The sequence below is a fragment of the Podarcis gaigeae genome, assembly GCF_964106915.1.
Source record: "Podarcis gaigeae genome assembly, chromosome: 1".
Classification (NCBI taxonomy): Eukaryota; Metazoa; Chordata; class Lepidosauria; order Squamata; family Lacertidae; genus Podarcis; species Podarcis gaigeae.
The window spans coordinates 85,723,320-85,737,221 of NC_139678.1; the positions used below are offsets into that span (position 1 = coordinate 85,723,320).

Sequence of the window (13,902 nt, forward strand, 5' to 3'; positions counted from 1 at the left end):
GACTGGGAAGAAGAGGTGTCGGCAGCTGAAGGGGTAACAGGGCTTAGTGAACTGGGAGAGCCTGTGGCAGAGGGAAGTCCAGAATCAGAGGCAGAAGCTGAAGTGGGAGGAGGGAGACCAAGGGGCAGAGATGAGTCAGGCTGGTGAAGAGTCATGGGTATCGCTCCCTCCTGCTGCGACAAACTCCCCTCTCACACACACACACACCCCGTCTCCCAAAACCAGAAGAAGGCTGAAACAGTTGGAGCAGTGACCAGCTCCATGCAGGTGCAGTCTCCAATTGCTTGGGGAAAAGCCCTAGAGAGGAGGGCTTCAGTCTCAGCAACTGATTCATGGGGCAAGACCTACCGGGTATGAGCTGCTCTGCTCATTAGGCCTGACACTCAGCCAAGTCTGTAAAGATCGTGTTTTTGCTAATAAAGAGTTAACTCCAACTTTGAATGGTGTGATTTACTGCCAATTCGCTCTGTGACACCTGCACAGTCTGGGCATTTCTTTCTGGTATCAGGCCTAGATATGGTCTAGCCTGTTAGAAATGTTAGACTGCCAGGCTGAGAGCAACATCTCCATGCGTTTAAAGATACAGAGGCCAGCCTGGCTGACCATGACAAATGCTATACAGAGATGGTGAAGTGCAGCTTTGGCAGCCTGGGGAAAAAAGATAGGCCTGACAGGGCAAGGTTGTGTCAAACCTGGATCCCAGTATGCTGAATATGTCAAACTGATTGCAGGCTTTTGTGGGTTGCAAAACCTGTCAGTAGGGATTGTGCCACTTCTTTTAGGTTCTGTGCGGAGCAAACTCTGTTGTTAAACAATCCTGATATTACATAGAAGAAAATACTGCTTTCAGGGGTGGAGATGTCAAGACTATCTCCAAAGCTCGTTTTAGCCCCTGAACAGTTCTTTGGCTCTCTCATGTGTATGTATTTATTGAAGGGTGGGTGGGTGTGTTGATGGTTATGTGATGGGCATTCTGCACATGCTCAGAGGCTAATGCTAGTACTTGAGTGAAATGCCTGGGTTGAATCCAGAGCTTAAGCTGAATGAGTGGAATATAAAGTAAAACAGTGTTGTTGTTGTTGTTGTTGTTGTTGTTGTTGTTGTTGTTGTTGTTGTTGTTGTTGTTTATAGAATGCATATGACAAAGAAGAATAGAAACCGAGCCCTTGCTTCCAAAATGAGAGGAAAGGAAGCCTTTGGGGGTCTAACTAGAGAGAGCAGCTGGGCGCTTGATCGCTCCCCCCCCCCACGGGCACTACAATGGCCTAGGGTTTTATTTTTAGCATTCAGACGAAAGCAACCCCAAAAGGAGCCCCGACGGGGTACAATCAGCCGCTTTGCTAGCAGAACCCCAGGAGGCAGCTTTAAAACCCTGACCAGAATCTGGGATCTCGGTGAGGGCACGGCGGCGAGCAGTTTGTGCCAGGCTAAGTAAATGGCCTTAGCAGGACTGGTGGGTAAGCGAACCCTGCCTTTTCTCAGGGTCGGCTCCTTTGGAGCGCTTCCCTTCCGCCTCCCCCTGCCTCCCCGGCCCGGTCCCTCTGTCCGGGCTGCCGGAGGGAGATGGCAATCGGTGCGCTCGGAATGCGCCGCTTGGCACTCACTCAGCCCCCTCCCCCTCCGCCCTCTCCCTCTCTCTGTCTTTCGCCGTCCCCTCCCCGCGCTCCGCTTTGCCTGTCAGGGGGAAGCAGCCTCGTCCGTCTGTCCCTCCCTCCCAGCCTGGCTCTCCTCCTCCGCCCGGGACGGGGCTGAGGAGCAGCCGCTCGCCGGAGCCCGCTCGCCCTGTGCGCTCTCGCTCCGGGTCTCGCTGCGCCTCCGAGGGCGCACGGTGCGCCGCGCTGGAGAAGGGACCGGCGCTGGAACTGCCGGCCGCCTTCCAGCTCCGCGTTGCTGCCTGCCCCCACCCAGGATGCTGCCCCCGTCCCGGACCCAGCTGGGGCTTTTCTTCATCCTGCTTTGCCCGGCCAACATCATCGGGCTGTGGTGGTGAGTAGCTGAGCCGCAGCCCCGAGGGCGAGTCCCGGGAAGGAAGGGGCTCTCCAAAGGGGAAGGAGAAGAACGAGGAGAAGATGGAACGTGGGCCAAGGGAGGGCTGTTTGCTCTGCGCGCTGCACTCGCGCAGGGAGAGAGCCCCAGAGGAGTGCCGTCGGGGCAGCAGTCAGCCCCACGAACCGTTTTCTAGACTGGAGAGGCTCGGAGGGCTGCGGGAGCAGTTCTGGGGAGCTGGGATGTCCGAAAAGGAGAGGTGTTTACCAATCCCGTGGGGAACGCGATCTTTGGCCAGAGCTGGCTTTCAAACTGGGGCTGCTTGTAGAGAGGTCATGTTGGATGTGAGAATCCGCGACGGGGCAGGCATTATCCCAGCTCCATAGATGCACAGGGTCTTAAAGAGCAGAATCCACCACCACTCCTCCAGTTCCACAGGGTCCCATGGAATCAGTAGTACTCTGGGCTTCAGAAACCTTATAGTGTGAGGAGGACAGAGAGACCCCCTCAAGAACCCAACTGAATTGCAATTATATGCACGTATTCCCAGAGACCCCAAAGAACCCATAGAACCTCAGAGAGCGCCCCCCTCCTAAAAGATTTTTCTGCCTTAGCTTCAGATCTTAGAACACTGAGGGATCTCCACAGAGCTGTCTCGTTCCCACCCACCTCTTCACTTTTCCGAATCTCTCTCCCTTCGAGTCCCACCGAAAAGCCCTCCAACCTGAGGGCGCCCCTTCTTTCTGCAGCCCGACCCTCCTCTGCTCTCCCCGCCCCATCCAAGTCCCCAGGGATCTTCAGGTAAACGCGAGTCGCTCCTGTTGGGATGGGGCAGCAGACGCCCGGCGAGCGCTGAGTTGTCCTCGGGCTACATTCCTCGAGAAGGCAAGCAGGGAAGGAGCGCGGCGGGGTGGGTGGCTGGCTGGATGTCGAAGGCGAGGAGACCGACCCCTTGTCGAAAAGCCTCCGGATCCTTCTGGAGAGGCGGGCGGGGGGCACCTTGCCTAGCCCTCCCCCTTCAGTAAGTCAACTTTAATTAAAAAGACAGGGAGCAAGGAAAACGCAAGGTGACTCGGAGAACGCCCACCCCCGGTTCTGCCCCCCTTGTTGTGTGGGGCCTTCATCAAAGTGTGCGGGGGAGGTAAGCCAGGGAGACAGAGGGAAGGGGGAGGCGAAGGGGGGTTCATTACACGAACGAGCCCGGAGCTGGGACCCAGCCTCGGAAAAGCCCAGGTATCTGTCGAAACATGACCTATTTAAATCTATTAAGAATTTCACCCAACCTGTCCTGATCCCTTTTTAAGTGCTTTCCAGGCTCGCTTCCTTCCATGCAATCCGGGACATAATTCATTAGCTAAGGTGATTCATCTCGACGTTGTCACACTTGCCTGACCTCCAAAATCAAGCCCTGAAAGGATAACCCTTTCCCTGCCTCCCTCTCACACCTCTTTTCCTGAGGGAACTTGTTTCCTTCCTTCATTGCCTGGTTGTCTCAGCCAGCTCCTTCCTGGAGCCTTCAGAAGTTGGAGGAGGTTTGACCCATGAGATATGGACCCTTAACAAGTTTTGAAGGCTTTTAGAGTAAAAGGGTGGGATCTGCTTGGTATGCAGAAACTCCCAGGTTCAGTCCCATGCATCACCAACCAACAATTGCTCCATCATAAGCATCTCCTCCAGAGGAACCCAGGGCCATTTATCTAGCTGAAAGCCCAAGCCAGTTGTCACCTTTTACTGAGCTTTTACTGGTGTGAATGATAGGGGAACTGGGCCTCTTTAATCACAGGAGGGAAGGGTGCTTTTGCACTCGGGTCCTGCTTGCAGGTTTTCCACAGGCATCTGGTTGGCCACTGTGAGACTAGGATGCTGGACTGGACATGCCATTGGCCTGATCTAGCATAGTTCTTCTTGTGTACAGGGGCTACAACTACCATCTCCTGATCTCTCCAGGCATGTGTCTTTGCTGGTCCTGAAGAAATAGACTTGACTTGCAGGTGTGCTTGCCACACATAGGGTTGGTTCTCCTATATGGGGTAAGGGTGGTAGCTCTGTGCTGGAGCTTCTGCTTTGCCTGTAGACTGCCCCAGGTTCAATCTCAAACATCTCCAAGTAGGGGAGGGCATCTCCCATCTGAAATCTTGAGAGCTACTGTCAGTCCATGTAGACAACACTGAGCTAAATGGACCAACAGTATGATCTGGTATGAGGTAGCATCCTATGTTCCTGTTAATGTATGCATGTATCCAAAACTTAGAGGCTGGTCACTGAAAATGTGAAATGACTTCATTGAAAAGCACTGGGTTTGAGGTGATGCCAAGCCATATGACAGTTCTGCTCATCAGCAGTTAATTTTGGACGACCTATTCACATGTGCAAATTACTTGATGTTGCAGCCATCGACAGATGACCAATGGTGGTACCTTTTTTGCTATGTATGTGTGTGAGTTCTCACCAAATAAACAGGAGCTTCAGCAGCTGTGCACAGACTAATACTAATTGCATTCTACTGAAAAATATCTAGGCAAGTATGGTGAACCTAAAATGATCAAAAAGGTCCTTGCACGTACGTTCATATACATAAAATCAGACTTTTGTGCAGTCATAGTCAAAGAGAAGTCAAAGCAGAGGGACAACCTAACCCTCTCAATCAGAGAATTGTTCCTGGTCTTCAGACCTTGGCAGCCAGCATGAAAGCAGAAATACCAAGTGATCCTTCACCCATAGGACCTAGGGCCAAAGTCCTCATTCACTGATTTGATCCCCAGTTCTGCCAGTTCATGCCCCAGTTTTTCTCTTCCAGAGGTGCACCTTGCTTGAGTTTGCTGCAGCAAGAGAAAAGAGCTTGGTTTTAAAATTACAGCAATAGATGGCTTTTCTGCATAGAGAATCAACAGTTTGGTGTCCCCTTTAGGTGGGAGATGCACCTTTCCCTTAGCACTGGGGCTACTGAGCAAGGGTAGGGTTTATTTGCTTGCCCTTTGAATCCCTTGTTCCCCCATAGTGGGTGCTTCTGTTTGCTTCTGCCTTTCTTGATCCCAGGCTAAGTTTAGGAGCAAACTCCTTTATTTGGGGTGCTTGCCTTTGCATTCTCTACTGGTCTTCAACTGGTTTTTCGGAACCCAAAATCAGATCATGGCCTGATCTACGGTGGGTCACAACAGCCACAGTTCTACAAAAAAAAATAAGTAAATGAGTCCCCAAATGCATGTTTGAGTTAAGGGTGGGTCCTAGGTCTGAAAAGATTAAAGATTATCCTTTAGAGCAGCGGAGCCCCACAACCCCAGTCACCACTGACCATTAGCTATGGTTGTTGGGGATGATGGGTTTTTTAGTCCAACAACTCCTAGAGACCAAAGGTGGAAGACTATTGTTCTAGCGTCTAAGGGCTGCTTCTTCCTGCAATGTTGATCTTGCAAGGAAGCCATTCACATCCACACAGTAGCTGCTCCAGACAGTGGGCTGGAGTGTGTCCACTCAACACCTCCTAGGGCTGGCTCAATATGTTTTGGCACCTGCATTAGAAAAGACAAATGGCACCATCCTTCCCCTTTAAATAACATGGGGAACAATCCACAGGAGACCTTATCCTGTTCAAGCCCATTGAAATGAATAGGAGCTGCACCAGAGTGCATCTTGTGCAGCTCTTAGTCATTTCAGTCGGGCCTACACAGGAGTCCTAATGGATAGTGCCTCCTTATCAAGGCTAGTGTCAGGAGCTGGCATTGTTGGACACCTACTGAGCCAATACACTAAGAAAGGACTGACTTTCACAGGACTGGTACAATACATTATACTGCCTGAGATGGGTGGACAGACCATGCTGCCATCTCCTTCCATCACGACCTCCTCCTCCAGCAGCAACCCTGGCAAGCTCAATGCTGCTTTCCAAGGAATGGGCCTTTCTTCAGAGTGAGGCATTGTGGGAGATCTTGCCCCAGAGAGTGAAGGCATCACTGCCACGCTGCTGTGACAGTAGCAAGTATCATTTAAAGCCACTTGAAGAGTGCTTGCCACTGTCATGTCAAGGCAGCATTAGGACAGGTGCTCTCCAGAAGGAGCCCTGAGGGAGGACAAGAGTGGGAAGGGAGCAAGGGACTTTTGTACTGAGGGATGGGCACAAAGGGCCTCTTGCCAAGACACTCTAAAATAACAACAACTGGAGCTAGTCTGCCATATTTCTTTGTCTCCCACATGAGCTCCTCTTAAGGACACCCCAAACCAGCTACTACTGCTTTGCCTCATAGCTCAGCCAATTCCCAAGACATGCCACCAGACACCGCCAGCAGCATCCTAGGACAGCATGGGAAGCAAGCAAGCAACATGGTAGAGGGCCCAGTCTTCTTGCCTGGTGCCTGCTGCTAGTACACACCAAAGAGCTTGCCCTGCCTCTTTGAGCTGTCTCTGCACAGTGGCCATCTCGTGAGAAGGCCTTTGTTGTACTCGGGGGAGGCCTGGACCATTGTTTTCTTGACTTAGGCAGGATCACAACACCAAAGGTTTGAGAACCCCTGCTGTGGAGATTTGTGAATTGATATTAAATTTAATACACACCAGGAGGATCACACTGGGATTTTTCTCTTGGCACCAGTAGCATCAGGAGGAGTTGCAGCAGGGAAGGAGCTGGGAGTATTGCACGAATACTCAGTGCATGTCAAAACTAGGCACAATTGCTAACTCCCTGGAGCTACTCTTTTTTCCCACTGAGTGACAAGCATGGTGTTCTGCTGCAGACCATTTCTAGACATTTTTGTTCCATCCTTGCCGTGTTCCCCCTTTCCTCTCTCATACCAAAATGTTTGCTATTTTAACACATACATTTACACTCCTAAGTGCTTTCTTTTGCTCATTTCCCCCCAGAACTCTGACAGTGATGGAGCTAGGCCTGGGGTTGTAGTTGTTGTTGTTGGTTGCAGGAACATTTTGGCAGCTGAGGACAGGGGAGAGTGGAATGGACAGCTACAAGCAAGGATGCAAAAGACCCAGAGCTGGAACTTGACCAGGATGCTCAGGATTAAAGCAGTTGGGATCTTGGATGGCAAAAGAGAGCTGGAGACTCATCTGGAAGGAGAAACTGTGACCGTCTTGTGTGTATTGGCAGAGATTGAGCTGGAAGCTTAAGGGGATAATGCAGAGGAGGGCAGAGGTTCAGCATGGGTTGGCTTCTTCTTGGCTTTTGTTTAAAATTAATTTTAAAAAATAACCCAGCTGCAAAACAGTGAAGAAAACAAGCCTGGATGCAAAAACACATTGCACAAAGAGTCTGTCCAGGCTATGCTTGTCGACTTCAGTTCTTGATCAGGAAGGCTAAATCGATCCAAGAGAACAGATAGGTCTTAGCACTTTAGCTTTGGCTTATCGGTGTTGGTGTGCTCCTGTTGCAAGGAAGAGGCGAGCAGCAGTTAGTGCTGGGAGTGTACTGACAGCGCTGTGTCTGTGTTCTGCTGCTGCACAATGCAAACAAAGGCAGCTGCATGCTGAATTCAGCTCAGCACCCCAAGACCCCCCAAGATGTGTGAAAGAAACACCAGCTTTCTAGTTAAGAAGAATGTGATGAAAGGTTTTTAACATGGGTAACGTGTAGGTAACATGGGGTGAACGCTCAAAGGAATTGGTCCAGAGATGAGGTCCAGTGTTCGCCCATCTAGAACAGGTGTGTTGAACCTTTGGTCAGTTAGATGTTGCTAAACAAACATTCCCATCATCCCTGGCTGTTGGCAGTGATGGTTAGGGCTGATGGGAGTTGTAGTTCAGCAACATCTGAAGGGCTGAATGTCCCTTACACTCTTACTAAATATTTGCCCTTGCTATGATTAGTGGAAGAAATTGCTCCAAAGAATCAAATGCCTAAGTAGGGGACAGGCCATAGCTCAGTGGCAGAGCATCTGCTTTGCTTGCAGAGTGTTGCAGGTTCAGTAAGTGGCATCTCCAAGCAGGACTGGAAGAGATCCCTGTCTGAAACCCTGCTGCCAGTGAGCATAGACAATACTGAGTTAGACAGACCTGTTGACTAACTCAGTATAAGGCAGCTTCCTATGTTGTTTAATTTGCATATTTTATCCAGTCCTCAGAACTGAGCTTTTCTTAGTGAATAATTAAAGTTACATTGCAACACAGGTTTATTATTATTATTATTAGTGCTATTTTTCTAGAAAAATAGGTGCTGAAACTCACCATGAACACCTCCCTTGTTCTCTTAGAATGGCAAAAAGCCCTAATTATTATTATTAACAGCCTACTTTGGTGAAGTACAGCATACTGTGATGCCTGCAACAGATAGAGCATCCGTGGCTGTGTAGCAGAGAGCTGTAGAGTGGGTCCCCACGCTTAATGAGAAGTATGTGTGGGCAGCAGTCACTCATTGGGACCTATGGAAACTTGCCCTCTTGAGGAACTGTTTAAACAAGGGATGGAGAAGCTGTGGCCCTCCAAATGTTCTTGGAACTCCAGCTCCCATCAGCTGCAGGTAGCGTGGCCAATAGTCAGGGATGATGGGAGTTGTGGTTCAGCAACATCTGGCGGGGACACAGATATCCTAGCCCTAGTTCACACTGTAAGGTACTCCTGGGACCACAACCCCTGAGATTGTTTCTGCCTCTGATTTATTTCTGTTTTCCAGAGGGGACTCAGATCCAGAACTGCGTAAAACAAAAACTGCAGTCCCTGGCAAGACCATAGGCACTTAGTCAGAAATAACCCAATACGTTTCTGTATCTGCAGCAGAAAATCCAAATAACAAACTCTCTCCTAATTAAAAAAAAATCCCCAAAAAATTAATTCAGTGGTAGCCATTTTGGGCTTTGCACTGACACCCACCATTTTTTGTCTGTAAACCCTCCTAATGTGGATATGACTACTTCCCCCATAGGGCTGGGCCTGTCAATGTAGCTTCTGGTAAAAGTGGCCCTGTGGTGTATGTAATCATGTAAAATAATGCTGTTTGTTTATAGATTAAATTTGCATCCCACCAGTTTGACATGAAAAAGCACTTGGGGGGGAGCTAATGATGAAATGAGGGAAATATACAGCAATCTAATAATAATAATAATAATAATAATAATAATAATAATAATAGTTGTACGCCTTCAAAAAAACAAGCCAAACTGGTAGTAGCTGTTATCATACTATGAAGTCAAAGCAGCCATAACATCTTTCTTTTTGTAAGAGATCTGGATACATTTTAAAAATTAAAATATGCTCGCTGAAATAAAATGGTCTTCACTTGTTTCCTGAAGATCACAGGTGAGCGGCTCTGCTAAGCTTCTCCAAAGAGGGACTTCCACAGTAGTGGTGCAAGTGTCAAGATGGGCTGCATCTTGTGCCAGGCAACCTAACTTTGAACAGTCCTAGCATTCAAATCAGAATCTTACCTGATAACCTTAATACACTAAGCTGAACACTCCACTGTCAGAGGCAGCAACACTTCCAAATACCAGTTGCTGGAAACTGCAAGAAGGGAGAGTGTTGATGTGCTCAGGGCTTCCTTGTGGGCTCCCCACCTGCATCTGGTTGGCCACTGTGAGATGAGCCATTGGTCTGATCCAGAAGACTCTGGATTCTTAACATACTGAACTAGACCATTAGTCCATCTAGTTCAGCTGGCTCTCTGGTGTGCTGTCCTTTGGGGTGTGAGACACAAAACAAATGTATTAGGGATATATTTAATTTAGCTCTATCAGATTCTAGTGGAGAAAAGCGTATGAGCCTTCACACTCTCCGCCAGAATCTCTGCTGGTGTAAAGAAATGGAAAGGTGCTCAGTTCCTCAGGATCTGGCTTTTCCTGGAGTAATCTAATCACTCGTAAAAAGCTTGGCCACGGTTACTGTGGACTCTGGGCACAATATATGATTGATCTCATCCAGTGGTTTTGACATTATCATGCTCCTTGGGGGACAAGAAAACCCTAATTGCGTCATCTCAGATCTGACAAGATGTACTTATTCCCACCACAGACAACTTGGCAAAGGAAACCGACCCCTTGATCTGAGTAATAATGGATCGTATAGCTGCAGAGATTAACGCCTTGGACAGTCAGTACTGGGGCTTGTGGGAATGCAGACTGAGATTTAATAGCCGCAGGATTGTCCCAGGAGGCTGTGCTCTGGATCCCGAAAGGGGCCCACAGTCTCTGAAGTCCTTCTTATTTACAGGGACATGATTTGAATAGAGAAAGGAAGCATCTATACAGAATTTATCAGTAGCCAGCAGGGGGCAGCAAAAGAGACAATGGGTGGCAAAGAGTATCATTCTAGGTTCTGAAGCAGGCCAGCTGTGTAGGATTTGTTAAGCCACGCCTTCTTCTGTTATGTCCCTCCCCTTGGAGCCTCATTGGACAATGCTGGGTCCTCTTTGGGAACACAAGGACTCTCACTTAACTGCTTGTCTAAAGGGATTTTGTTTAAAAATGGTAGTTTCGAGTACCTAGCAATGAGCAATAGGTTAATGCTGAAGGAGGGGAGATGCATTTAGTCTAGCTGTAGGAGTAGGAGCAGTGGAAGCTTCCTTACACAAGGCCTAGTATTGCCTACCTGGGGTAAAGGTGGTAGCTCCTACAAACTGGAGATCCTTAGAATCGAACCCAGGATATTCTACATGCAAAACATGTGCTCTACCACTAAGGCATAGTCCTTCCCAATCCTAAGTAGGTAAACTCCAGAACCTGTTCTCCTTGCAAGTAAACGCAGCCACTGATTGCAATTACAATTAAGTCCCATATATAATGTTTATATCCAGCAAAAGGTTAAGCATTTCAAAGACCCTTTAGACAGCAGCAACCCATTTTACAGTTGAGAATACTGACACAGAGATGACTTGTTCAAGTCAGCCATTGATTCTGTAGCAGAGTACTTAGTCTGTAGCACAACCAACTTGAAAAGCTATCTTGGGACAGCCATCTTGGGAGAGAGAATTGTCTCTCTCTCACACCTACCTACACCCACAAAATGCAAGGCAGAAGGAAGGGAACTGTCAGGAAATTCACAATTGCTGGCTGAGAATGATCCAGACTGCTCAATCACCATTAAGAACAACCCTGTTGAATCAAACGAAAGGCCTGTCTACTCCCCCACATACGGGAAGTATTATACTCACTGATGCGTATGCTGAGAACGCATCTATATTATAATGTTCAGTGGTAGGGGCGAGGAAACCTGCGGCCCTCCAGATGTTGCTGGACTACAACTTCCATCATCCCTGACTATTGGCCATGCTGGCTGGGGCTGATGGGAGTTGCAGTCCAACCATCTGGAGGGCCACAGCTTGCACAGCCTTGCTCTATGGATTTTGGTGGTAGTGTATCCTTACCACATCAATATAGCAGTCAGTATTATTATCTCCAGGTTGTAGATGGGTAGATTGAGAGAGAGAGAGATCTACCTAAGGCTGTCAAGAAGACACAGGAAATGCAAATTTCAAACCAAGGATTCACAACTCATTGTCTTAGCCACTGCACTACACCAGATCTCTGATCTAGTGAAACAAGTATTTTAAAAGCATAGAATTTTTCAGTCTAGACAAAGCCTCACTTTCCTCTTCTCCCTTGCCAATGGATCCTGAACACCCTCCAATCTGAATCCTCCCAACAGTCATCCCCCCCTCCCAATAGAATCATGTCAAATCGTTTGAGCCACATAGATTTTGGTTTAATGAATGTATTCCTTCTCTTATAGCCCCCTCTTGGTCTGTGCTTCTGGCATTTTGTAATCTAGATGACATGAGTTTATTGGTTTATTTAGCCAATTGCTGACTCACAGGCAGATGCAACACAAGAAGCAAATTTATCTGGTCTGTGGCACATAAAGGCATGGCACACATTTTGCCCACTGTTTCCACGGAAAGAAAAGAAAATTGTGTTCAATTTTTGTGTGAGAGACAGCTATTTGAAGCTGCGTTTTAATGTTACACCTCTTTGAGGGCTTCATATGCAATGCCTCAGCCATGCCTGGATGTGTGTGCATGCTCCATAGCTGTGAGGCCCTTATTGCTAGGTGTGCTGAGTCAATTGTAAAGCCCAACCTATCACCCAGGAAGGGGTCAGGCTATGTGTGTCAAAATATACTTCTGGCCTCCAGAACACTGTCTGGAGTGTAGCATGGCCCTTGAGAATAGAGAAGCTGGCCATCCCTGGCATAGTGCAACAGTCTGCAATGTCAGCAAAATAAGGCCCCGTGACCCCCTAGAAGGAACTATAGTCAACTGTCAGGAAAAACACGAGCACTTTTCTCATCCCACCAGAGCTGGTCCTGCCAATAGGCAAAGCAAGGTGGCTGCGTCAGGCAGTAATGTCAGGCAGTGGCAGTGGCGTAGCATGGGTTATCAGCACCCGGGGCAAGGCAAGTAATTTGCGCCCCCTAACCCGTGGATTTCCCTAACCCCCAGATGTTGCGCCCGGTGCGGCCGGGCCCCCCTGCACCCCCCACGCTACGCCACTGGGCAGTGGGGAGCAGTGGCAAGATGTTGGAGCAGTGTAGGTCTAGAAGCCTGTCCTGTGTCCTCTAGAGCAGCCTGCTGCCCCGGGAGGATGCTGTCCCATCTCCAAGTGTTGAAATAAAACTCTTGCCAATTTTTGTTTCTGGAGTGGGGTGGTGGTGGTGGTGGTACAATCTTGTCCTTTGCTTTAGGCAGTGATACGTCTTGAGCCAGTTCTGGATCCTACCTGGTCTGTGATTCTATTAGCTTAAGAAACTGAGGGATCATCCCTACTGTTTAGGGTGGACAGTGGGCTTCCTGTACACCCATTAATTTTCCATTGCTGTGGGCACATGTGGTCCTGATTATCCCCTCACCCATTGCCTCTCTACATGAGCTCCTTGTTGTTGGATGAAGCAGTTAAGAAAGTACTTTCTAATGTTCTTAACAATCATGAAGGTGCAAATGAGCAAAACCACCCCTGAGGCTTCTTTCCAAAACAATTCTGGATTCTTCTTAAAAAGAAAAACCTCTCAGTATTTATTTCAGGACTTGTAAACTATTCCCACTGTCATCCTGTCCTTGTACAAGGATTGCTTCTCTGTTAACTTCAGGAAGACAAAAATTTTACAAGCCTTTGCATAAAAGGAAGATAAAATCAGACCTCCTAGAACAAGCTAAAATATAAAGTCTTTTGTCAACCCAGCTTTACACTAAATACTTAACAGAATCTCGGAGTTGCTAGCTTACTTTGTGGCATTTCAGGACCGTGTTTCCAAAGGCCTAAACTTGCTGAGACAGAAGATGAGAGAAAGAGTGTGCAGGCCACACCATTAGGCAGAGTGAGGCAGCTGCCTTGAGCTGTATAAACACTATACTTTTACATAGGCGCCGACTCCATGGGGCCTGAGGGGGCCCGAGCCCCCTCAAAAATTCGTTTGGGGGGGCTCCGCCCCCCCAATAATTTAAGAAGATTATTACCATAAATTTCTCTCTATAACATGCAGATTTTTTCTCCTAAAAAGTAAGGGGAAATGTCTGTGCGTGTTATTGAGCGAATGTGTGGTCCCTGGAGCTGACTCGCCGGAGTGCAGGGGCAAAAATAGGCAAAAATCAGGCAAAAATAAGATCGGGCGGAGGGAAGGCGGAAGCTGCTGCTTTCCTGCATTCTGCCTCAGGGTCTTACTGCCCACCCGCTTCTGTTGCTGCGTTTGCTCAAACTCAACAAAGAGCAGGGAATCCCCTGCCCTCTTGGCAAGCAGAGGGTTAAGGAAAGGATCGAGTCCTTCCTTCTAATTCTTTCCTAGTCACACTGTGTGCAGGCTCCAGCCCACCACCTCCTCCTCTCCTTGCTCTAGGGATGCAGGTGGGAGAGAGAGAGAGAGGGCTGGCTTGGGGGGGGACTTTTGCCTTCCTTTCCTCCCCCCCACCCCGTTAAACTCCTCCCCTGCATTCTTAGCCAGCTGCTTCTCCGCACACCCCTCTTGTGCTTCTTGTCCCTTCTGTGTTTTTCC

General features: G+C 48.5%; 1 protein-coding gene across 4 annotated transcripts in view; it reads left to right on the forward strand.

Moving 5' to 3' along the window:
• Positions 1 to 13,902, forward strand: part of WNT6 (Wnt family member 6) — a gene marked incomplete at its 5' end in the record, with an annotated part of 46,985 nt that overhangs the window by 2,172 nt on the left and 30,911 nt on the right. Inside the window, one exon of one of the 4 annotated variants that reach the window (XM_083754662.1) lies at positions 1,436 to 1,986. The exons of 2 other annotated variants lie outside the window; for them this stretch is intronic. In XM_083754662.1, coding sequence (XP_083610788.1) covers positions 1,436 to 1,986 — 551 coding nt within the window. Of the gene's footprint in view, positions 1 to 1,435; positions 1,987 to 13,902 lie in introns of those variants that run through there. One more of the 4 variants, XM_083754665.1, reaches the window with a different exon arrangement.